At 42.9% G+C, this 25,822-nt stretch overlaps 1 protein-coding gene across 3 annotated transcripts in view; it reads left to right on the top strand.

Moving 5' to 3' along the window:
- PPM1H (protein phosphatase, Mg2+/Mn2+ dependent 1H) overlaps window positions 1-25,822 on the top strand; it is a 244,575-nt gene that overhangs the window by 122,390 nt on the left and 96,363 nt on the right. For all 3 annotated transcript variants that reach the window (XR_013994038.1, XR_013994039.1, XM_081060277.1), the window contains exon 4: window positions 4,196-4,308. Coding sequence is in view for 1 of the 3 variants with exons in the window: in XM_081060277.1 (XP_080916403.1) it covers window positions 4,196-4,308 (113 nt within the window). In the remaining 2 variants the exon portion in view is untranslated. The remainder of the gene's footprint in view (window positions 1-4,195; window positions 4,309-25,822) is intronic.

Here is a 25,822-nt window from a genome sequence, read left to right as displayed (position 1 = left end):
TGAAATTTGGGAGGAAATAAAGAATGATCCTGGGATTGTTGCATCATCTCTGGGACTTTCGAACCAAATTACAACCATCCCGAGCAGTGTATCTTTTTTTTCTTTTTTTGTCTTGCAGTTCTTTCCTGCTGAATTAGTCTCATTTGATATGTACATCTCTTTTTTTCTCCTTCATTGCTCCTACTCTTCCTTGCAACAAAAAGCAAAAATATAACCTCAAGTCTTAAAAATTGGACCAATTCTTTGGGTTAGAGATAAACCTAGCTTAAATATAATATTTAGGCAGATATAGCACAGGATAAATCAGTCCTAAGTAGAAAGTAGCCTTGGAAGGTCTGGAGGACTCTTGATTGAGCAGATAAATCAATTATCTCGTTAATTAAATCATATGAGTCATTTAAGTTGATCCTTTTAGACCATACTTGAAAAGGAGTGATAGTACACGCATGTTTTTTCCTAGTTTTTCTAAACGTATTATGTCTTGGGGTTTACTGATTTCCTCATTTTAGGTAAAATAGTTTAGCTAAATAGTTTTAGCTAAAATGAGGAAGTATTCCAAATTGGTCTTTGTTTAGCACAGAGCCATGGTCAGTTTTTCCTATGATTCATTGATTTTTTTGAAAAAACACCGAAACTTGAGTGTTTTGTTTTTTTTAAATAATTATACACTTTTAAAATTTTTTCACGTAGAATGTTTGCTTAAGCTAATTGGAAAAGTTGTGAGTTTGAAGAAAATAGGCAGTTAATTCAATGGTAAACATATCTTTATTGACTTCACTTATCATGTTTGATCTGATAGTAAAAGAACCATCCAGATGGTCCTTTACGTACCTTTCAGTACCAAGATTTTGTGAAACATCTTTTAAAGAGGAGTAGGTAGTATAGGAAAAAAATAAATGTGCTATTTTGACTTCTAGGGAGGGGAGGGGGAAGTATTTATTTTTAGAATATGTTCTAGTTACACCCAGTTTTAGAAGAAATATTTTAATGTCAGTGAACCCTTCAGGGTGACAAAGTCTATGGAAATACATTCTTCAAATCCTTGTCACTGTCGTTCCAGAGAGCACACATGTAGTTAAACTGTGTTCAAGTGTTACACGTGTGTCTACACACACGTATATTACCACACAAATGAGGGGAGGTGGTGAAAGCATGAACATATTAACAAAGTTTTTTGGATAAAACACAGCTAGACTTTTGTCCACTATTTCTGTGACAGTGCTGCCAAATGTATCATTTCTTATGCTGGAGGAGCTGGAGCTGACCATAGTGGAAACACAGGAAAAGATGAAAGAAATGATGAAATCAATTAGAAAAAAAATATTGAATCACTATTCATGTAATAGCAAGGGATTAACTGGGTAGGCTAACTGGAATGTTTCCCGAAAAATTGAAGGCGAATATGAACTCTGCCGTAAGCAGATCATCTTAGTGTTGAACACTCTGCCTTGTTTTTTTGTTTTTTAAGGATTAAACAATTTTATAGTCAGATTTTTCTTGGGATATAAACCATGATAAATAATGCCCTGACGGTGCAGAATAAACTTGTCTGCCCCTCAGAGGAATTCTTTGCCTAGATGGCTCTTTCATATACCATAGCATTTCGCCTCCTTTTGGATCTTATCAGTGAAGCTGTCAGTCATTCATACTCCAGTTCACTTAAACAGCATGCAAACAATTGGGTGCTCAGAGATTCTTAATGAAAATTGTCTTTAATTCTGACTTTAGGTGTTCAAACAAATATTGATTCTGGATGTGAAAGGATAGTTCCTGTAGCTAGAGCAGTTCCTTCCACTATAGTAAAAGCAGTAATATTGGGTGTGGACTTTATAGACCATTTTATATGTTAATTTGATGAAATATGTATCATAATATCAACTCTGTATTACTTATTTAAATGCAGAACGAAAATGAATAAACCCACCCACAAACTCTTTTGTGAATAGGATTGTTGGTTCAGTTTTATGCACTGCTTGAAGGTTAAACGGACAAAACTTCTGATGGCTTGATGCTGTCTTTCTCCTCTCTTTCACTTCTTCCCAGCCGACATCAGGCACCTCCTTTCCTTCGTTCTCTAGCCTCCTGTCATCCTTGTGTAGGTTCTGAGAACCATTCATTTGTTCTTGTCATGTGACTGCATTTTAACTGAAGCATGAGTTCCTGCTTAGTTATCTCAGTGAGCATTTGTTTGCATTGTAAGCTTTTCATTTGTGAATGGTGAAACACGTTTCTCATGTTATGGCAGAGGGAAGGTGATCGTTTAGAAACTTAAGCATTTTTTTTTAATTAAATTTATTGGAGTGACATTGGTTAATACAATTATGTAGGTTTCAAGTGTACAATTCTATAATACATCATCAATGTGTTGCATTGTGTGTTCACCACCCAAAGTCAAATCTCCTTCTATCACCAGAAACCTCGGCATTTTTAAGTGTATGTCTTCATTTGCCCGCTTAACAAGACATTTATTAAACTATCTTTTACTTGGCCTGGTATAGGTGTTGAGGGTCCAGCCATGAGCAAGAGAGGTGTCGGCTCTCAATCACGGAGCTTTCAGCCTACGGGAGGGATCTAGATAGCATGCTAAGCCCCTCACACACACCATCTAATTTAATCCTCATGACAGTCCTTGAAGAAAGCTAATTTATAGTTTTAAGTCAATTTTAAAAATTCAGTGTAGTCTTTGAAGGTAGTCTTTCATGTTGTTGTCCACTCACGCCCTTACTGGAATTTTTCTTCACTGTAACTACCACATCCGTCGTACACACTTACCCCCTCCCCGTGGCTTCTCAACCTTCCACCCTCTTCTCTCCCCAGTGAATTCCCAATGTGTTGATGTCTCCCAGCTCCTGTCTTTGGACTTTGTCTCTACTTACTTTTTCACCAATACACTGTTTCTAATGTGTATCCTCAGCTCGGGCTCTTCTCCTGTGTCCAGTTTCCCATCAGTGATTTATCTAACTTTGTATTACCACCTCTGGCCCCTGGAATAAAGCAGTTGCTCATCAATGCTGAATTTCTGAATTCTCTCCCCCTTTCCCATGAGGTAACTAGCTGAAGCCACTGAACTCTAATTCTGTGGGTTTCTAAGAATCACAAAGTGCCCTTTCCCTCGGTCTGCCCACGGCACCCTCAAAATCATCCAGGGCACCGTTTCTTCCTCTTTTGTGCTTATTACCCAACCCACATTCTCCTTCCCTCTGACCTAACACTAGGTTACTACTGGAATGTTTGGCTTTTTCTTTTTTTTTAGCTAGCATTCAGTTTATTTTCCTAACTCAACTTGCCTTTTCCTGAAGTTGAAGAACTCTTGATTCTGTCACTGACAGAGAATTTCACAAAGATATCCTTTTTGAGGACGACGCATATTGGTCAGTAGAAGTGTTGGCCTATTTCTAATTTTCTTGGGGAGGCCTCATTGGATGGCAAGTAATAGCCTGGGCTTCAGGGAGGAGAACTGAATTGGAATCCAAATGCTAGTCAGGTAAACATGGGCAGGTTACCCCACTTCTCTGCATCTGAACAGTGAGGTTAGTAATGTGGTTGTGAAGAGGAGATGAGATTCTATGTGCAAAGTGCTTAGCGCACTGCCGGACAGAGGACGTGCTTGGAGGAAGTTAGTGGGGTAATGCATGGGTGTCACTGTGGTGAATTAGTGGGAAGAGAAGTGAGATCCGAGTTCAGGAGCTTGTATCTTTGACCAGGGAGGTGACTTCTGCCAGCACTGAATAGAGGAGACTCTCCTTCAAGCCACTGCTCATCCAATTGTAAAAGAAACTATTTATTGGAGGCTCTGGGGTTAAAAACATTGCAGTTCCAGGTACTTGGCGTCATCAGCCTCTCTATTGCATTTTCCACATGGCAGCTCAGGCAGTCCATACAGAGACTACATTTTCTATAGTCTATGATATTTATTGACGACAGTTGGTTTTCTTCTTCTCATTTTTGCCTGATTATACTATCTGTTTGCTGCCTCTGGTCCGCAGATGGTCTAACAGGCAGCTGTTTTATGCCAGTGTCCTCTCCAGAAATGCTCACGAACGAGCTGGTAGAAAAACAAGGACTGAAGATTCTCTGGTCCCTTCTTTGAAGCACATTCAGACCCTTAGGCCTGTGTCGAGGGAGCGAGGCTAAGGAAGTCTTTGATTCAAGGAGTTCTTGCACAATCCAGCACTAACTTTGTTTTCTTCTCCAGGACCTACAAATAGAACGAGAGAGGAGTTCGTATAATATATCTGGTGGCTGCACAGCCCTCATTGTGATTTGCCTTTTGGGGAAGCTGTATGTGGCAAATGCTGGCGATAGCAGGTAAGCAGCGTGGCTTCTTGGTTCCTACTAATTTCTAATGCCTTCCGATAATTTCTAACTTTTTTTTTTTAAAACTAAGTAATTAGAAGTAAGATAATTTTGCTTGGGATTAGATATTGAGAAAGATAAGCCATCTCCCTCTGAATAAAAGTGCATTTAAGCAGAGTCTCCGGGCTGGTATTGAAAGGTAAAGGCAGTCTTCTCGTCCGCAGCGGCAGCTCGTGCATGTGTCTGTGATTCATCGAAACCACTACCATTCGGGTGGTTCTGAATGTCAGAATCTGATTTTTCATGAAAGCTTAGCAGAGGCATCATATATGAGCGGCGAGGAGGGAAGAAAGGAATTTGAATGAAGTGGGTGTTTGGAGGGGACCCGGGAGGACTCCCCAGCCGGTTCCACTTCTGCTCAGTGACTTTGCACTGTCCCCTCCCAGAAGCCCAGGAGTTTCTCCTTTTGTGCCCATACCCTTCTCCTCTCTCCTGCATGCAACTGAAAGGAATTTTCACCAAGAGGTTATGGTTAACCCTTACTCTACCCAGTATCACCAGGAATAAGGTAAACTTGTGTTTTAAATTTTATTTTAAATGACTGATGCTTCCTCACTTTAGGTGTGGGAAATTTTTAAAATGTAGACTTTGTGAAAAGTGTTCTAATATGCATCGCATTCTTCTCTGCCCTCTAGTAGCAAAAGATGTTGGCTTTATAGCAGGAACGTGGCTAAAGACTGGCTCTTGATTCTCAAAGCAAAGAGTGCTTGCCTCTAACCGTGATGTCCTCAGAGGATGAGTGACTTCCTACGCAGACTTGTCCTTAGAATGCCCCCATCCTTCTGTCTTCTTCCTCTAGGGCCCATGTCTCTTCTCAGCCACCCTGCTTGCTCTGGCCCTCCTTGACATCTGGGTCCCATCAGGTTGTGTGGCTGCTGCCTTTGTAGCCTGGAAGACCAACTCCCCCAGGCAATCAAGGAACTCACCCTAATTTTACAGTCTTGTGTTGCTGAGTATTCTGAGAAATGTGTCGTTAGGTGATTTTGTCATGCAAACATCAGAGTGCACTTACACATGCCTGGATGGTAATGTGCATGGATGTAGAGCCTACTACACCGCTGGGCTGTACGGTATAATCTTATGGACCACCATTCCGTACGCGGTCTGTCACACATGCCTGTACTTTCATTTACAAAGCAGGAAAGCCTGAGGGAGTCCCCATTCCGCTGAGTTTAGCATCCTTTCCCAGTCTTGTCCCTAAAGATCTCGCAGACTAAAGGGGAGCGAACTGCCAAAGCGGCATTATTTGGGGTTTGAAGTTTGATGTTTTTGAAGGTCTGTTTGTTTTTAAAGTGTATGTGGATTTCCATTCTACTCTGTATTTCAGTTTTAATGTAAAAATGTGCCAGGTAAGTGGAAATAAAAGTGCATTTATTTCATGTATAGGGTGCATTTATTTCATGTATAGGGTGCCATGTTTATCTGATGGCTTCTGTTCCCTAGTGTTGTACCAGGGTCCTGGCAAGAGATAGCCTCCAATTCAGATGGGTCAACTAAATGAAGGAGTGAAAGGGAATGGACCCGAGTGGTGAGGGCCAGGAAGGCGTTTACCACCCTAAGCCTGAAGGGACCAAGGAACAAAAGCTACATCAGAACCAGGAGAGTGGGGCCACTGGTGAGGGCCACTGGGCAGGAACTACAGGAGAGAAAGGGAAGACATACTCTGACTTCTCTCTCTCTTCCCATCCCCCGGTCTCTTGCCAGCAGTTCCCTAGAAGCCAGGTGACAAGTAGCCCAGGGAATATGAATCACAGAGGTCAGCCATCCAGGGCATAGACACAAGACCTCATTTCTGGGGTGGGGGCAAGCAAAGAATAACCAGCGCAGCTGCTGCTCCTTCTTTCCTTCACCGCCCCAGGGTTTGAACATCTTAAAAACAGGGATTCTCACTCTTCAGGAGCTTTTTAAGACACACACTGAGGAGGTGGCCTCTGGGCCTCTTGTTCTGTTCTGGATCTTGAGCTTGTCGTGAGACAGATGAGCAGATAAGGAGGTGGCTCCTGTCTGTACTGAGTAAGACTGAATCGGTGATTCAGCTGCTGCACTCATATTCACCTTTTGTCTTTATATCTAGGTCCATGTCCTTTGAAACGACTTTGCTTTCCTAGCCCATCCAGTGACTAAGGCAGTGACTGAGTCCTTGCTCCCTGGGGACAGGCCCACCCCTCATCTCAGGCAAGCACCTCTCACCAGATGACCCCAGACTCAGAAGGAAACCCATCTTCTGTGCCCACAATACCTTTATGTGGGATGATTGTTTTCATAGAAGCAACTCCTCCCGGAGGCCTTTTTCTTAGTTGGTAACATAGTTTCCTTCAAAGCTCTAAGCTCCTTAACAGAGCTACCTACGGGGCCACCCTTCTGATCCCACTTCCCAGATCCCACTTCCCAAATCCCACTTCCCAGAAGCTCCAGTCCCTCGTGAGCATCTGCCAGTCCCAACTCTTCATCTTCAGGACTCTTTTTTTTTTTTCCCCCCAAGTACCAATTTCTGGACGAGATCTTGATTTCCTCATTTATGAAAATGGTAGTAGGCATTGGACTAAACAATCTCTAAAACTGCTGGCATGCTAGCGATTATCCTATGAGGAGTGACACTTAGAAAGTCACGTGATGCGATAACGGTTGATCTTTTTTGGTTATTTTGTCTTTCTGAGGGTCCGTTTTTGAAATTTTAGTGTAATTGAGGTTGCTGTGTTTCTAAGGGTCCATAAAAACGTGATGTTTTACATGTTATTCCCAATAAATTGAAAAGCCTAACATGAACTTTTATCCTTATTAAAACTGTAAAGCACACACATACACACACAAAAATGTATCCTATGATAAAAGAGCATCTCTAAAACTTAATAGGCTTAATTGCATTTATACGAGTAGTATTCTGGCCCCACTATCCGGGTATGAATTTGGGGTTTTATGGTTGACTTGGTTGGGTCTGCTGTTCACATGTGGTTCACATGCCATATAAGAAACCTTAGAGCAACGTGCATTGTATTTGTCTGTACCATCCGAAGGATAGCTTCTAGGAAGACCCTTATTCATTAGGCTGCTATTTTCAGCTCTTGAATGAAAAATAGATATTTCATACAATTTTATGTAGCATCATGGCCTAGTTTATATTCATAATCTATTACAGGTATTTGAGTTTACAAAAATATTCTGTTATTCCCCAGAAACATCACTTAAGTGAACTTTGATGAGACCTATGGAAATATAGGTCTGTTATCACGTGTGGACAAGTGATCATGAATCGAGGACTCAATTTAAACAAATGATTAGAACTGACAGAAGATTCTGGCAACCTGGGCCTGAGTAATACAGTGCTAACTTTTCTTCTTTATCGCCAAATATTGCTTTCCCTGCGTTTACCTTAAATCTTGACAGTTTTGAGAGTGAAAGCTGATCTTTGTTGTAGGTTCACTACTGCATAATTCCTCACACTCAAGAGAAGAGAAGCTTTGCCCTGGTTTGATTTGGACGCTACCGGTGGTCAGGAACGATTAGATTGGTGCAGTAGTAATTGCGGTTTAAAAGTTTACAAATAATTGCAAAAACTGCAATTACTTTTGCACCAATAATATTTTCTAAGCCACTTAGTAAGCTGTGAATTATCTGATGTACCATCAGGTGCCTTTGTGCTGGGGTTGTATTCAGGAGAAGCCTGATGCTGCTGTTTGTGACTTATTGGTGTTTGAGTCAATGACTCCCCCTTCCCCCTTGGTGTAGGATCAGCCACAGTGATGCCAGGTGACGGTCCACAGCCTGGGACAGACTTGCCCTTCTCTCCTCAGCTGAGGTAACCAGCCATGTTACCTCACATGTGATCACTACTTAACGCACGCCAATTGCTTTATTTTTTCCCAGGCAAAAGCAGCCAACTCAACACCTAGGGGATCATAAGGGACTAGGAAAGAAGGAGATGGTGGGCGGATTTTCACTTCAAGCCAAAAAAAAAGAAAGAAAAGAACCACATGAACTGGTAGCATGCAAATGTCATGCAAAGCAATATGCAAACTATCACCCATTATGTTTGAGTCATCCACTCCTTAGGGTTCTGAGCGATTCTTCATTTTAAGAAGATGCTTTGACTCCATTTTAGAAGATAATTTCCTTGTATTTCGAGAGAGCTAAGGCACTGAGAAGGCAAAGGCGTTACCACTTCTTTTAAACAGTGTCTAAAGGTTTGGCAACTGAGACTAGGTGAACTCATTCAGATTAAAGAAACCATTTAATATTTATTAAATGCATGACTCTGCTCTTGCCAGACTTATAGTGACAGCAGCAATAAGCTGCTAATAAGTGCTATGCATGTTCCATACTGTAACAGAGAATCAGGTTTTATTCTCCTCAATGAAGTGAGAAGTAGGCATTGTTAATCTCAGATACATATACTGAGGCCCAGTGAGGCAAAGGGATTTGCCCAGGGTCCCAGAGATGTAGAAGTAGGGCTGCCATCCAGCCCAAGACTGGAAATCTGAGCACCATGTTCTCAGCAATGCCCGGGACCCTGGTGTTTCCCATCCATGCTAAGAAGTCACAAGGTTTTTGGTTTTGGTTTTCTTTTGGTTTTGGTTTTCACTCTAAAATCACTCTAAAATTTGGTTTTAACATCTCTAAAATCAACAGTTTCTAATGAACATTTTTCCTATTTATATGCAAAATAATGGCATACCTTATCATCAGTGGCATCTTTTATTTCACCTAAAATCGTCCATGGAGGTGGAATGAGTGGATGGATGGCTGCACTAGAGTGGATGGATGGCTGCACTAGAAGCTATTTTAAATTCATTGCAGCAGTAGTGAAGCAAATAAGCTTTGGGTGGTCCAATTCATTCACTTACGATGTAGGGAATGTTTTCTCAAAACGAGGGCTGCCATGCCCTTCCAAGGCGCCAAAGTTCTATGAGACTGTTTTAAATTTCATGTTTTCATTTTGGTGATAATCTGTTGGAGATAACATACACACTTTCTGGATCTTCTGGATGACTGTCTCATACATGATGATTGCCAACAATTTAGACCCCCATTTTGTCATGTTTACACTTCCTTGGGCAGCAAGTGTCTTGCAGACTTTTTCACAATGAGTCCCAGGCTCCGGGGAGTACAGGGTCATCTTCATGTTCTTGGAGGTCTTCCTAGGATAAGGGCAAGAAGGTCGCATGTGTTCCTGAAACAGCTCTGTCTTCAGGAGGAAATACGCAGCTCACAAATTGCATTTTAAGCCACGCCAGTAAGTCCAGCTGGGTTGATTTCTTTTCATTTCTCTTTCCCTCATTTTCAATTTCCCGGAACGACCTCCCATTGAAGTTCAAGTCCTCTCTATTCATTCGGAGGTGAATTCCTCTGGCAAGTCTGAATTTTCTTAAGGCTAGGAGTTCGGTATTAAACAAGGCTTTCATTTCTAAATTCCAAACCAATTAAACATCTTTGGTGTCTTCTCTCCCAGGCAGCACCCCTTGACTAGTGGTAAGATAATGAACATGATGTAAGTGCCTCCAACCTAAAGGAATATGAAGAACTGCTCATTCCTTTGTATGTTGATGGACATCGGTGGCCTTCCTGAACCTTCCTGAAACTGCTTATTGCTAATAAGCAGTTCATCTGTCTACACCTGCCAGTGAGCTGCTGCTTTGATAGTCGCCTCCCTCTCAGTTCAGAAATATAATTGATCTTCTTCCATTGACTATGTTAAATGCCCCACACCTCTTACTGTCTTTGGAAAATGACACGAAGAGAGACCAAAATTAACCACCCTTCTCTACTAGGAAAGTTGAATTGCTGTTTCTACGTTTTTTCTGCATGCTCTCCCCTCGTCTTTTCAGTAAATATTTAGATCATCCCTTCCCTAGCTATACACATACCCTGTAGAAGGGATTAGCAGAAAGAAAATATTACTATCAGTTGATCACAAATACAGACAAAGACATAGAGACCATGTGATGGTTCACAACAGTCTTTACTTTCCTTATCGAGCCATTTGTAGTCGACGCGACTGCACCCGAGAGGCCCTTCTCTCTCTGCGCTTCCTCCCTGTCTCCTTCCCCTGGATTTTTTTCAAACTTCTCCCTGACACCTCTTTCCCTAAATCAGTGGTTCTCTACAGACAAGCGGCACTAGCACTGGGCAGTTGTTAGGAAAGTAAATTCTAGGGCTCTCCGCCAGATCTACTAAATCAGAAACCTGGAGTGGGGATGGGGGAGCAATCTGTGTTTCGGGGTTTAAAAGTTACAGCCTTTTCTGGCCTGAGGCTAATGTGTCACATACTCTGATACGATCAGGCACCTGCCATGCTTCCCCGAAAATAAGACCTAGCTGGACCATCAGCTCTAATGTGTCTTTTGGAGCAAAAATTCATATAAGACCTGGCCTTATTTTACTATAAGACCAGGTATAATATAATATAATATAATTAATATAATATAATATAATACTGGGTCTTATATTAATTTTTGCTCCAAAAGACGCATTAGAGCTGGTTGTCCGGCTAGGCCTTATTTTCGGGAAAACAGGGTAGCAGTCTGTGCATGCAGGAGAGCTTCTAGGATGATGTTTCCCTTAATGCTCTCTGATACTGTTACCTGAGGTGGAAGGACCCCGCCTACACCTGTGCAGCTGATATTCTGGAACATAGGTTCTTTCCCCCCAAAAGTGGGAGTTGGGTAGGATTTCTTGCATGACCCAGCTCCTTATCTCAGACTCCCACTGACTGCTGGGTAGTTCTGAAGCTCCCGTCCCACCCTACACCAGGCTAGGACTCCGTTTTCAGAAACGGGTCAGGCATGACTCTGTGTGGGCTTTTGGCCTCTTGTTGGGCCCCTGGGAGGGTGGAGTTCTGGCTGTTTTTCCCCAATCCCAATCAAGTTACGCTTTTAACAACTTCCCTTTACTCTTAGCCCACCGAGGAACTGGGCTGGGAAATCTCATGGAGTTTGTGGAAATGGAATATTTGCACTTACAAATCCTGGCCTGAGATTATTGTGGTCAAGACAGTGACCTTCGCTGTCCTTGGCTGCTGAGATAGGATGAAACAGTGGGTCCGTGTCAGGAGGGAACTTTCTAGTGGAGAACCCCAAGGCTTTATCTTTGCACCACTCTAGCTCACACCAAGATTTTCAGGGCCTCGTCATCTCATTTGCTGATGATGTGAAACCAAGTCAGGTGAACTAGCAAGATTCAAAAAGACCTTCAGTGCCTGGGAAGGTGGGCTGAACCTAACCAGGTGAAGCTTAACCGTAGTCAAGGTAAAGTGTAGTAATACCTGTTGAAAAGGGGGCAAATATCTGTCTCTCTCTCTCTCTCTCTCTCTCTATATATATATATATATATATATATATATATAGATATAGATATAGATATATAGATATAGATATATAGATAGATAGATAGATAGATATAGAGATAGATAGATAGATAGATAGATAGATAGATAGATAGATAGATATATTAGCAGGATAGAGGAGACAAAACTTATAAATGGCTCCCATTTTTTAAAAACTGTATTTAAGTGGACAGTAAATTCAGTCTGGTCAGTAGTGTGATGTAGATATCAAAACCTCATATAATCATAGGCTGCAACATTTGAAGGATAAGGCTAATAGCTATACTAGCTAGTGGATTTTGTTAGCTTACGTTAACAAAACGTAACTAAACGTAACTATAGCTATACTAGCTAGTGGATTTTGTTAGCTTACGTTAGCTCAAGGCTCTGTTTCTCATTTCCAGGGCTTTACATGAATAACCTAATTAATCCTCACACCAGTCCTTTTGGGGAACTACTATTATTAATCTCATTTTACACATGAAGTCCCTCTCTAGGTGACACAATTCAACATGTGCATGAATGAACAGGAACCTTCCAAAGAGAAACCAGAGTGGTGACGAGGTTTGTAACCATGTTTGAAGAGATGAGGAAAATTCAGCCGAACTAGAGTTTTTTTCCAGCCATGGGAAAAGATGACGTGTATTGATATAAAAGACATCTTTGGGTATTTGTCATACATGAGGGAGAGTGGAAAGGCTTACTCCCCATGAGTCTGGGACAGAGGTGACAGCCACAGGGGGAAAGCATAGTGGTGACGAGCAGGGACTTAGACTGCCTGGGTCTTGGCTCTGCCACTTTTAGTTGTGAGTGACCTCTGGCCAATCTCAACATTTTCAGTGCCTGAGTTTTGTCTCCTATAAATGGAGATGATGGTGGTACCCACTTTCCAGGTGAAGATTAGATGAGCAGATGTGTGAAAAGCTCTTAGCCCAGGGCCACAGGAACTGCTCAGAAATAGTTAACTGCTATTATTGTCATCTTGTTCAATACGAGCTCTATAAGAGCTGTCAATACTCAATGGGAGCTGTCCAGAGATGCAGTGAGCTGCTGTGGAAAACAGTTTCCTCTCTTAAGGAAAATATTTATGCATCAACGGCATTACCACCTAGTAGGAATATTGTACTAAGTAATTTGTCTTTTCAAGGTTGCCGTTAAGCACCATTTCAATGTCTTCAGGAGCACTTAAAATAACTGTGACTATTTTCATTTTTTCTTCCTTATGAATTTAATGACCTCACAATTTGTATAAGGAAAGGCACAAGTGTATATCAGGTAGGCTAAGTTTGGAAACAAGAGACCCCAAAGTTCACTGGCCTAGAGAAGCAATGGCTTTGTCTCTTGCAGGCATTTGGGGACCTGGGATGAAGGAGGGCCAGCCACTTTTAACACTTGGTTTCCAGGGTCACTGGGGGCGCCTCCATCCAGTTAGCTGAAGGGAACAAGAGCATGGAAGAAGTACTCAGGGAAGGTTTTGATGGCCCAAGCCTAGAAGATGCGCACATCTCATCCACTTGATTTCCATTGGCTAGAATTCAGGTATGTGGCCATCCTAAGAAACAAGGGAATGGCCATGCTGGGAAATGCAGTAGTTGTAGACATAAGAACATCCAAACCTGTGGAAAATTTTTATAAGAGTTTATTAAAGCCAAATGGAGGACATGCCTGGAAGCAAGATCTCAACAGGCTGAGAAAATGCTCTGGAAAATGAGTTTTGTAGTTTCTTTTATCCATTTGGAATTAAGGATGGAACATAAGGAAGATTACGTGAAAGTAGGAGAAAGCAAGGCAGAGAAATTTCTATGGTTGGACTACAGGATAGTAACAAGATTATCTGCTCTCTTGAGGGTGGTCCACTTTAGGAGAGGTCTGAAAGGGTGCATTTCAAAGGTGTGTTAACCTAGATGCACAGAAACAGTAGACAGGGCTGCTTAAGGAAAAGATAAATCTTTTATTAAAGAGTTATGTGCTTGGGGTGTGACTACCCACCATGACATGCCCACTTAGAAATTTATGATCAGATCACCCTGTGAGGTTACTTTCAGTCAGAGGTTTCTTACAGAACCCCTTTTTCATCGACTTAGTCTAAGTTGTGTCCCCAGGCCCAAGGGACATAGTTTCAGCCATCATTGGGCATTGAGAAGGGCACTGAGAAGGCAATTCATGTTAGGTTCAATTAGTGATGATGTCTTTATCTGTTGTTGTCACAATTTTTCCCATTTGCTGATGAAGCTACAACTTGGGTGTCGGTATCTTTTTTAATGCCCGAACACCAATGACACATCTCTCTTGTGACTTTAATTCTGTCGCTGTTAGTTTTAGAAGAGATGCAGTAAGTTCAGCTTAGATTGTCAAAGACAGTGAAGAAACAACCATCTCACTGTGATCCACTTTTGTCTTGGCGAAGAAGACATTTGGATATTGAAAAAGCCTACAAGTAAATAGTATACCAAATATTTGTCTTTAGAAAGTCCATCTAAAGATGGACATAGAAAGTAATATTCATTTTATGGAAAAGAAGAGGAAAGGTTAACTTGGTAGCATATAACTATACTGATGTTTCATGATTTTATCAATTTTATTAAAACTTTATCAGTTTTATTAAAACTGATTTTTTTAACCTCTATTTCTATTTTTTGGAGATTGTTTTTATTTTTTTTAATTATGTTTTTCAGTTACAGTTGATATTCAATACTGTTTTATATTAGTTTCAGGTATACAGCATAGTAGTTAGACATTAGTATAATTTATGCAGTGATTCCCCTGATTAGTCTAGTTACCCACCTGGCACTATGCATAGTTATTGCAACATTACTGACTATATTGTCTATTCTGTACTTTACATCCCCATGACTATTTTGAACTACCAATTTGTATTTGTTAATCCCTTCCACTTTTTTCACCCTGCCCTGCAATCTTTCTCCCATGTGGCAACCATCAGTTTGTTCTCTGTATCTATGAGTCTGTTTCTGTTTTATTTGTTCATTTATTTGGTTCTTTAGGTTCTTTAGGTGATTTCACACGTAAGTAAAATCACATGGTATTTGTTTTTCTCAGTCTGACTTATTTCACTTAGCGTAATACCCTCTAGGTCCATCCATGTTGTGACAAATGGCCAGATTTAATTCTTATTTATGGCCGAGTAATATTCCATAGTACATATGTACCACATCTTCTGAACATCACTAGTCATCAGAGAAATGCAAATAAAAACCACAATGAGATATCACCTCACTCTTGTCAGAATGGCTATCATCAGTAAATCAATAAAGAAGTGTTGGTGAGGATGCGGAGAAAAGGGAATGCTTGTGCACTGTTGGTGGGATTGCAAATTTTTGCAGCCTCTATGGAAAATAGTATGGAGGTTCCTCAAAAAATTAAAAATAGAACTAACTACCTCATGACCCAGCAATACCACTTCTGTGTATTTCTGTGAAGAAATCCAAAACACTAATTAAAGAAGATGAGTGCACCTCTATGTTCACTGCAGTGTTATTTACAATAGCTAAGGTATGGAAGCGACCCAAGTGCCCATCAATAGATGATTGAGATTATTTTAAAATTGTTGTCGTTACATTACAGAGATTTTTAAAATGACGTACCAGTTATATTTAATTATTAAGACATACCAGATTAGTTTAATAGTTTAACCTCTTAACTACCCTCTAACTGTAGTTCTTTGGTATAGTTTTTGTTTGAGCACATTTCTTCTTTTTGAAGCCATCCTTATTAGAGTCAGAATAATTACTATAGGGGGATCATTAATATGTCTCAGTTCATCTTAAGTTTATTTATGTTAAACTTGTATGATTCACTGTGCGTTTATTATACTGTCAGAGCCCCGAAGTGAAGGTAAGATATAAGCTGACTAAAATACCACTGGAGGAGCAAGATCTAACAGATATTTGGATGGCAGCCATGAGGCCGGCATGTACTGGGCAAACACAGTGAAAGAGGCAGACAAGGTCTCTGTCCCCATTTGCAATGCAGTGTGATGGGCAAATGCAGGATTTGGGGAGACACGTAAGCACTGGGCTTGAATGAGTGGAGCTCCTCGGGTTCAAGGGGGAAACTCTTTGAGTTGTGCTCTTTGAGTTCTGGAATAACAGTGGTGGTACACTACGTCGACAAGATTGCATCACAGGTCAAAATCTCTCGCTGCAAGAGTTCAGCCCGCTGACCACTTGCTTTATTATTCCGTAGTGTCACTGTTATGTTTGTGAATAGCACTTGAAAACTTGGTTGGGTCATTTTGTGGTGCAAATGTTTTGGGTGGGCCTGTACTTGTTTTTGTGAAGTGGGAGCCTCATTGAACTATCATCAACAGGTAACGGCAGGTGAAAGTCTTTCTTGTTTCATGACAGGGTATTGCTATTCACTGAGTGGTCCTTATTGGTGTGCAGTACGTGGTTATCAGGTGGCGAGTTTGCTCTGGGGACTTAACTGGACAAGACTGGCATTTAACCTTCAATTTTGCCCCCCGTTTGTGTGAGCAAGTCGACACACTCTCCAGGAAGGTGCTGTGAGCTGTTAGTAGCAAGAAGGGAGGAAGGGAGGTGTCAGCCCCTGAGAGTGAGCTGGTGCTGTGGGGCACAGCATGGTGAAACGGGATGAGCCTGGGGTGCTGGAGTTCAGAAAAGCTAGCCCTCAGCCCTATAGGAAACCCCTCCGCTTTCCCATTTGTGAAGGGCTGGTTCCTACTCTTGAGGATCGCCAGGCATGAAGCGCATGGGTACAGAGCAGCACGTGGTTCATGCTTTCATTCATTCACCCTCACACCAGGCACCTCCTGCCCTCGCGGAGCTTACCAAAGAGGCGGAAAACAGATAACAAGCAGGGCAAAGAAGTGAACTATTAAGTACACTAGGTGGTGATGATTGCTAGAGAGAAAAATAGGACAAGCGGCGGGCTCAGTAGGCTAGGGTGGGTTGAAATTTCAGATGGAGAACCAAAGAAGGCATCACTGAGGGCCTTTGAGGAAAGGTCTGAAGGAGGTAAGGCATGAGCCAAGCAGGGACCTGGGGAAATGAGTGCTGCCAGGTCAAATAGCAAAGGCCCCGAGCCAGGAATGTGCCTTTTCTTGTTGAGGACCCGAGAATAAAGACAGTGGTCAGGGACGAGGCCCTGAAGGTGCGTGCGGAGCCCAGGCACGCGCAGCAACAGCTAGTGCGGCTGTGACAATGGCCATGGCCACAGGGACATTTTTGCATGAGCTCTTCTCTCTTGCTTGACTCTTCAAATAATGGAGTGGTCTCCCAGCTCCAGTTTGAAAGTCTTCATTCCCTCTTGCACACTAAACCCTAAGGAATTCTGTAAATTTAAAAACGGTTGGGTCTATGCAAGGCTTTCAAGACCACCTTGTACGTGTTTTCTAAAGCAATGGAACTGTTGTTTGTTGGTTTTCTGGTAGAATCTTACACAATTTCCAAGTATATAAAAATAGATAAAGGCAGGAGGTATTCTGACTGATGTCGGGAACCAGGCTGAGAGCTCACAGCAGCTCCCATTTCTCAGGGTGGCGCCCGGGCCACTCTGTGGGGCTATAAAACCGCCTGAACTTAGTCTGAAGGTTGGTGACCTGCTGCAGAGATGTCAGACTTGCTTTCACATCAGAACCGTCCAGGTTTTTTTTTAAAAAAAATTTATTTGCTTATCTTTCAACATTTCATTATGAAAATTTAAATAGATACAGAAACGTTGAGATACATTACACTCCCGTATACCTACAACTTAAATTCTGCAATTACCATAATAATATTTTAATCACATATCTGTCCATCTATCATTCTCTGTCCATCATATATGTCTGGGCACACACCTGTGTACCCACCTGGGGGATTTAAAAATAAAAATTGTTGGCCCCCTGTTCTCAGCCTCCCTTACCCAGAATCCAGGTGGAGGTGAAATCTTTATTTTAAATGCACTGCAGGTGATTCTGGTGGAACCACTCTGGGAACCACTGGTCTGGTCCAAATCCCCTTTTTTGTTGATAAGGAAAATGAGGCCCAGAGAAATCAGCTTTCTCCCTTGGTAGCTGGTGGCAGGGCCAAAACTAGAATCCAGGTTGTCACCTGCTTTTGCAAGGCCCACTTTCCAAGATTTCAGCAACATCAGCTCTTTTCTAAGATCAAATAATATTCCTGCCCTGCTCTTCCTACCCATTAACAGTTTGCTGAGCCATTACTCATTTTAGGGAGTTGTGAAGAAGACTTCATTTTCTCGTTGGTTGAAATTTTCAAACATTATCGAAATAAAGGAGCGTAAGTATAGACTCCCAAAGCACAGAAATGAAGGTTTCCAGAGTCACACTTAGTTGCCTCAGTGAGACAGAAGTAGAAACAGCACTGGGCTGGGAGCCCAGACACTGGGAGATAAACTCCAACCCTGTCCCAAATTGCGAATGGTAGAAAATTCATGTCATTCTCTGAACCTCAGTTCCCTGCTTTGAAAACAGAGTTACCAGGATCTTATTAACTGATGTCTTCCAGCTCTGAAATCTGTTGTCCACTAAATGACACCCAGCTGGAGACTGCCCAGCCAGTGCACCTCCCAGCACCCTGAGGCCCTGATCCATTTTCCTCCCTTGTCTTGTTGGCTTAGATGCCAGAAGGCAGATAAGATGCCCCTAAAACCAAAACCAAAAGTATCACAAAACTTGAGAGCTGGAAAGAATATTAGAGGCTGCCTAGTGTGCCCCTAAAGCACCTGAAGTATAATTGTAAACTATATGGAACCCCCCAACCCCCCACCCCCACGGCCTCACAGAGTATGTTGGCTTGGATTCAGCACATTGTCTAATCCAATCTGGTAAGAATATAATTCTAGAGTCCAGAGCTAATATTTGGGCACCAGCTTTCCTTTAGTACTGCATCCTGCTCTCCAGATGGGAAGCAGACTCTATTTTACCGCTTGGTTTTAAATACTGCCCACCCAAGGTATCACCCACTACTACCACTGGTATTACTATTACTAGTAGTACTACTAGTATTACTAGTACTAGTACTACTATTACCATTACCACTACCCTTACTACCAGTAGCATTACCATCACTACTGCTAGTACTCCAACTACCACTTCGACTACCATGAGTACTACTCCTACCACCAGTACTACTAATACTACAAGGACTGCTGTTACCATTACCACTACCATTATTCCTAGTAGTACTACCACAGCTGCTAGCACTACCTCTATCACTGGTACTACTACTATCACTAAGACTGCTGCTGCTGCCTTCTCTCAGCTGGTGGAGCCAGTGAAACTGCCATCAGGTTAACCCTCTCCCCTCTCCCCTCATCTCCCCTCTCTTCTCTCCCTTTCCCCCTCTCTCCTCTCTCCCCTCTTTCCTATCCACTCTTTCCTCTCCCCTCTCCCCTTTTCCCCTCTCCTCTTTTCCTCTCTCCCCTCTTCCCTCTTCCCTCTCCTTTTTCCCTTCTCCCCTTTTCCCCTCTCCCCTTTCCCTTCTCCCGTTCTCCCCTCTTCCCTCTTCCCTCTTCCCTCTCCCTTTTCCTTTCTCCCCCTTTTCCCTCTCCCCTTCCCCCCTTTCCCCTCTTCTTCCCTCTCTTCTCTCCCTTTCCCCTTCTCTCCTCTCCCCTCTCCTCTCTCCCCTCTTTCCTATCCACTCTTTCCTCTCCTCTCTCCCCTCTCCCTTTTCCCCTTTCCTCTTCTCCCCTTGCCCCTCTCCCCTCTCTCCACAAGGTTCCCTTGGACTCACCCTCTGGTACCTGCCCAAAGGGAAGTGGCTTCCCTAACCCCCTCCTTACGGGTCTCAGTGCATCACAGATAAAGGAGCAGCTTGGCACCACTTCCTCCTGAAGGAGGAAGAGGGTTTCTTCTCGGGTCACAGCTCAGTGTGGTTTTGATTCAGGCCCTAATTCAGGTCATCTTCACATCTCAGACTCTTGGCACTGCAGTTTGACTCAGTAGTCTTTTGTGTTAACCCAAGATATATATGGGGAATGAAAAAAAAGATAATAAAAAATGAGATAAAAAATGAGTGAAATAAAAAATGAGATACAAATCTGCAGGTTTTCAGAGAGTGGCTAAGGGAGCCCCATAGTTTAGGCTCACGTGCGGCTCTCTGGGTAAAGGACGACTGGGACACAGAATGGGGCCAGGACTAAGCACATGCAGTTGGAATTCACAAGGCCTGAGTTTGAATTCTAGCTGCACAAGCTACAGCATGACTTTGGGCAAGGTGCAGGCTCTCTCTAAGACACAGTGTGTTCATCTATGTGATTCAAATAATACCAGCCTCCTTCATGGAACTGTTCTATTACATAAGAGGGCACCAAAGGCATGTGTCTTATGTGCCTGGTACTTTGTAAGCCCTCAATACATGTTAGCTATTGTCTGTATTAAAACAGAGAGTCGCAAAGAGTACGTATCAGTTAAAAGTACAGGATTTGGAGCCAGATGTCTAGGTTTCATTTCCAGCTCTGTCACTTACTGTGCGACTTCGAGCAAGTTACTAAACCATTCTGTATGCCAGTTACCTCATCTGTAAAGTGGGAATCATAATAGTCCCTATCTCACAGAGTTGTTAAGAGGATTTGCACAGAGTTGTTAAAAATATTTGCATGTCCACTACATACCAGGCACTGTTCTGGGAATCGGAGACTTCGTAATGGAGACAAAAATCCTTTCCCTCACTGAGCTTGCATTTTGGTGGAGGGAGACCGTAATCAATAAAATAAAGAAGTAAAACGTCTAATACATTTAAAAACATTAAACATGACATGCTAAACGAATACATTTGAAATGTTTAGACAAGCCTCTAACTTCCGTATGGAAAGCACTTCTAATAAATGTTAGTTATTAATATTGATTATCAATTGATTATTGCTGCTGTTACTACTAATACTATAAATAGAGTTTACCATTTTAATACAGCTTAGTTTACAATAAAAATATGAGCAAAGTGAAATAAATTTTGCATTACAGTATATGTAGATGACTTAACTATGAAAAGATCTCCATTAACTTTTGGGCTCATGTAACAGTGAACTTTTCAGAGAGCATTTCTGAGCTGTTGAAAAACTCCAGTGTGGAGGAAACTCATCTTAGCCAACAGTGCTGCCAAATATTAGCTCTGGACTCGAGAACTATATTCTTACCAGATTGGATCTGGACAGCATGCTGAATTCAAGCCAACACACTGTGTAAGAGTGGGGGTGGGGCTCCATATAGTTTACAATTACACTTTAGGGGCACCCTAGGCAGCCTCAAATCTTTCCAACTCTCAAGTTTTGTGATATTTTTGTTTTTTACCTAGTGTTTTGGCAAGCGACCGTTATCTCTAAGTAGCACAGAGAAAGTCCTTTTTCAGCAGAGCCTTTTAAAAAGCCTCCAAGCTCTCAGGCATTCGACAAACAAATAAGATGTTTTCTTTTTCTTGCAAAACTTAGCTGTGAAGTCAAGGTCATGCTTCCCACGGAGCTCGGGGGCACAAGAAGCGTTCAGTTCACTCGCAGAGCCTGTCTGACCTTCTGTAGCAGGCTTGGCCACCCAGCTCTTGGACCCTTGTTTTTCTCTCCCAGCTGCGTTCCAGGCAATGAAGAGGCTTTTGAAGTTGCAGAGTGGAAACTTATTCCCAACCATGGGCCACGAGGCCTGCCTGCAAAAATTGGACTCATGCAATTAATTTTCACACAGATTCATCTCTCTGCTTGCTCTCCCTCCCTCCCAGCTCCCGGAACGAAAAGTTTTGGTTCTTTTCTGTGTCAGTTTATGTATAGTTTTTACCCTCCTTTCTCAGTCATTTGCTTTGTGCATCTGAACTGGCAAGTCATTGCCATAATCGCCACCAGTATTTCAAGGACACATGGTCCCTCTTCCAAATGGGCTGCTCTAGTTCTCAAGGTTAATAGGTCATCTAAGAAATGGCTACACTACACTATGCGCTTTTCATTTCAGACCCTTCATCTAAATGAAATCTTGTTAGCAAAAGCCTCGTACGTAAAAGAGATAAGAACACGTGTAGTAGGACAGGTTACGTAGTAGTTAATAGCACAGATTCTGGAGTCAGCCTACCAAGACAAGGGTTCTAGTCTTGGCTCTGCCACTTACCACAGTGCTGTGTGACCTTGAACAAAGTACTCAACCTCTCTGTGCCTTTGTTCTTTTATCCTCTAGGCAGTTCCCTTCAAATCGAACATCCTTCCAGGATATATGTTACCTGCTCTCCAGATTTTTGTCACACAGGGCAACCGTGAACTTGCATACCTTTTAGTGTTTTGGAAGATTCTGTTGAGAGAACAGTACATAGGGAGGATTACCAGTCCTGACATAGCAATTCCCAAATCTGTCCCTGGATCATGGCTGACCTTCACACTTGTGAGCCCCCCCGAAATGGTTTTCCGTACTGCTTTCTTATGCCATGAGCCTCCTTTGGAGAAGATTACAAGAAACAGCTCTGGGAAACGTGTTGCTGTATGTACTGCAGAGGTCCTACTGAAGCCCTTGATTGTTTTATCACATAGTGTCCTCTTTCCTAAGAACCACAGAGGACGTTTCTCTTATGTGCATTTCAGGGAAAGGCTGCGGGTTAGGGAGAAGGGTTTTTGTTTTGTTTTTCTTTTGGACCCTGAGATGGATCAACTGCTCATGGTTGACTCAGAGATGCCTGTCAGGAAGCCTTTGTCACTGCTTGTAGGAAAGAAAAGAGCCTTACAGCACATGTGTTTTTGTATGAACTTAATTCCTAGCTTCCCCTGATTGGCCCTAGTTTTATTTTCCACATATATTTGTTATTTTAGCTTGTGTATATTTGTGAGATCTCCCTTTAAATCCTTTCTGGAGCATGGTAAGGTCTGAATAAGATGTTTTACAAACCTTCTTACGTGTAAAATATCCAAAACTAAAGGAGTTTTCTTTTCCCAAATGGTGCCCTTTTCCCTGTGTTCCCAATTTTGTGGTAAGACGCTGCTAAACACCGCGGTATGTAAACAAGAACCCTAGGATTCTTTACGGTGCCGCTCTCTCCTTTCCCTTCTCCCCTCCAAACCTACCACCAATTCCTGTCAAAACATGTGGAGGCATGTTTTGTAGTCTCCACATGGGAGCCTCATGTGTTCTCCTTACAGGGATCGCTGCTTCACTGGTCCCCATTCAGTCGGTCCCCAAGGCTCCAAAAACGCTGGTGGTCATGCCCCTTCCCTGTTTAAAGTCCTGCGGTGGCTTCTCATCTTTAGGATCAAGTCCAGACTCTTTAACCTTCTTTGTCAGCCTCTCTCTCTACCTTCATTTCCTGTCACTTCTTCCCCTGGCGCCCCGAGCTCTGGCAATACCAGACCACATACTTACACCTCCCAGAACTAAACTGTCCTCTGCCCCTTGCCATGATAGCGTGTCACTGTGTCCCTCTTTGTCAAGTAATCCCCCAGGATGTATTCCAGAAGACTCGACTATCCCTTTTCCTCTGAGGTCTTCCCATCTCCCCTATATAAACAATTTCAAGAAATTGTTTATACATAAGATTGTGATTTGAAAAGACCGTGATAAAATTGCTACCAATGTGGGTCCCTTGCCTGCCCACTGGTGCCCTTCCGTGTGCCAGGCACTGAGGGTGCAGGGGCTTCACTTTTCACACTGCGGCATAACTGAGCGTCTTTCCCTCTCTCCCCTAATAGGCTAGAGCTCATTTGTGGCTGAAATCAAATCTTATTTTTGTATCCCCTCAAAGCTCTTCCAGAAGCAGGGTCACCACTGCTAAGGCACTTCAAAAAATTGTTTATAAAGAAGATTGTTGTTTGGAAAGACCATGATAACATTGCAACCAGTGTGGGCTTTATAATGTTCTTTCAAGGAGCCCAGTCTAGTAGGTGGACATAGTTTAGGGAGAACACTAAGTGATGAATGTACAGGACCTGGAATATGAAGAAGATGGCTAATTGTGGAGACATACTCCTAACAGGCCCTGGCACATAGAGGCACCTAAGAAACATGCCCTCCCCCGCCCCCCCACCCCAACTCCCACTCCAGTGAAACCAGTATCCTGTCGGTTCTGACTCCAGATTACATCGGGCGTACATCACTTCTCATTAGCTCCACTGCCCCTCCTTCGGTCAGGGCTGGCACATCTCTCACTTAAACTTCCGCAACACTCTTCCCTCTTTCAGCTTCGTCGGTCCTACACCAGTCCACTTTCCACACACAATGAGACTCATCTTTGTAAAAGATCAAACCTCTGCTCGGAGCCCTTCAGAACTTATTGTCAATCGAGTCTGAACTCTTTGGATACCTGCCCCGTCCTCTGCGTGGCCTCTGCCCACCTCTCCAGCACCCTCCCCCCCCCCCAATGCCCATCTCATTTTCCTCACTGACCATTGGTCCAGCTCTTCGTATATGCCGAGTGTGCTCCCACCAGGGAGTCTTTGTACATGCACTTGCTTCTGCCTGAACTGCTCTCTCCCTGGCTTCCCACATGGTGCCCCGCTGCCGGTCCTTCAGGCCTGATGGTCCCCTCCGGGCCTCGCTGTCTGAAGGGTCCCAGGACCTCCCACACAATCACGGCTCCTCCCAAGGCTGAGCGCTCCATGCAGCAGACACTGCTCTCTCGGGTGCCCTGCTGGAACCCAGTGCCTGGCACAAGGTGGGCACTCAGGAATATTTGCCAAAAGAAAGAAACTTGGGCGAGGAAGAAAGGTCTTGGAAGTTCTCATTTGATCAGTAAAAGTGTGGTGTTACTGGAGTTCCCATTGCACTCAAGGTCACATGGGTTTAATTTTAGCCAGTGTTTTATGATGAAAAATTTCAAGTTCCTTTGGAGGCTCAGCCCTCCATATGTACAGAGTGTTTTTGTTCCGGATAGCTATTACCCAACAGTTGAGACCGATTTGCCTCAGATTGGTGGTTTGGCTGTGTCTAGCAGCCATGATCGCCTCTCCCTAATTTAGGGCATACCTAGATTCCAGCGCATATGTTCCCCTCTCGGCAATGTAGGACATAAGCCAGGGGACTTTGCTGTCCCCAGACGCTACCTCTCAACATACCGGCTCCAGAGTAAGTGATCTCTCTGGGTGCACACTCTCTCTTTTCTTCTGGGTCACTCCCGTTTGTTCTCATTTCACTATTTTTGTCCCTGGTAATTGTCTGGAGGGAAATGCACCAGAGTTCAACATTTTTAGTATTATTGGATTTTACAAAGGAGAAAAGAAAGAGGGTGGTCAGCCCTGACAGGAGGGCAGGAACCCAGTGCAGGCCAAAAGGGCAGCTGGATTAAGGCAAGCATCCAAGACTGGCAAGAATCCTGACCTCCGTTAGAAGGTCACAGAATGCATCAGTGGGTGTCCTTAAATGTTCAAAAACAACCAGGCGTTTAGGTGGGAAGTAATAGTTCTGCCATGAGCAGGAGGACGCACAGCGTACTGACACAAGAATCCCCGAGGTGGGAGTGAAGACGTGGGTTTCAGTCTGGCCAAACCGCTGATTCCCCTCGGTCTTGGTTTCTTCATTCCTAAAATGAAACGATTGAACTAACACGATTTCCAGCTCAAAAACTTCTGTGAAGAATTGTCGTTTTCCACATTTCTGCATTATGCACCTCTAGGAGTCACATTAGTGATTTCACCTTTCTGTATTTGACAAATGTTCTCTCTAATTATCCCCCGAGGAAGGAGGAGCTGAGCAAGAAATGGCAGAGGACTCACAAGAGGTTATAACAATTTATGTAGGTTTAAATGCTTTGTCAAGTTGTAAACAATTAGACACGGCTCAAAAGCAGCCCACCACATGTGAAGCAGGTGATCTGAAGTCAGATCTCATTCTACCTGTGTTTACCTGGAGTCAGTGATCAGCTCTTGACAGGGACTCATCTATGTCCCTAGCATGCCATGCCTTAGTAATAGTTAAGATTTTTGTATAGCAGAATCTAACTGGCACATGGCTAGAACATAATCTTTAACCTGAGACTCAATGTTTCCTCTTCAGAACTACTCTTTCCTTTGATCACCTTTTATAGGAAAAATCATTTGGGGCGGGGGGGGGGGGGAGAGACTGCAGTTCTTTGGCAGAAAGATACAAAGTTTGTACCTTTAGCAAAGCTGACTATGTCCCACTGCCAAGATTCGGTCAAGATGCCGAGTTTTTTGGGTTGACCATCCCAGTGAATTCTGCATTCACCCTCCAATGAATATGTATCGTAGATC

Source organism: Rhinolophus hipposideros (genome assembly GCF_964194185.1).
Source record: "Rhinolophus hipposideros genome assembly, chromosome: 9".
NCBI classification, from domain to species: Eukaryota; Metazoa; Chordata; class Mammalia; order Chiroptera; family Rhinolophidae; genus Rhinolophus; species Rhinolophus hipposideros.
The sequence above is the reverse complement of the archived record's forward strand: the minus strand, read 5'-3'. Positions and strand labels throughout refer to the sequence as shown.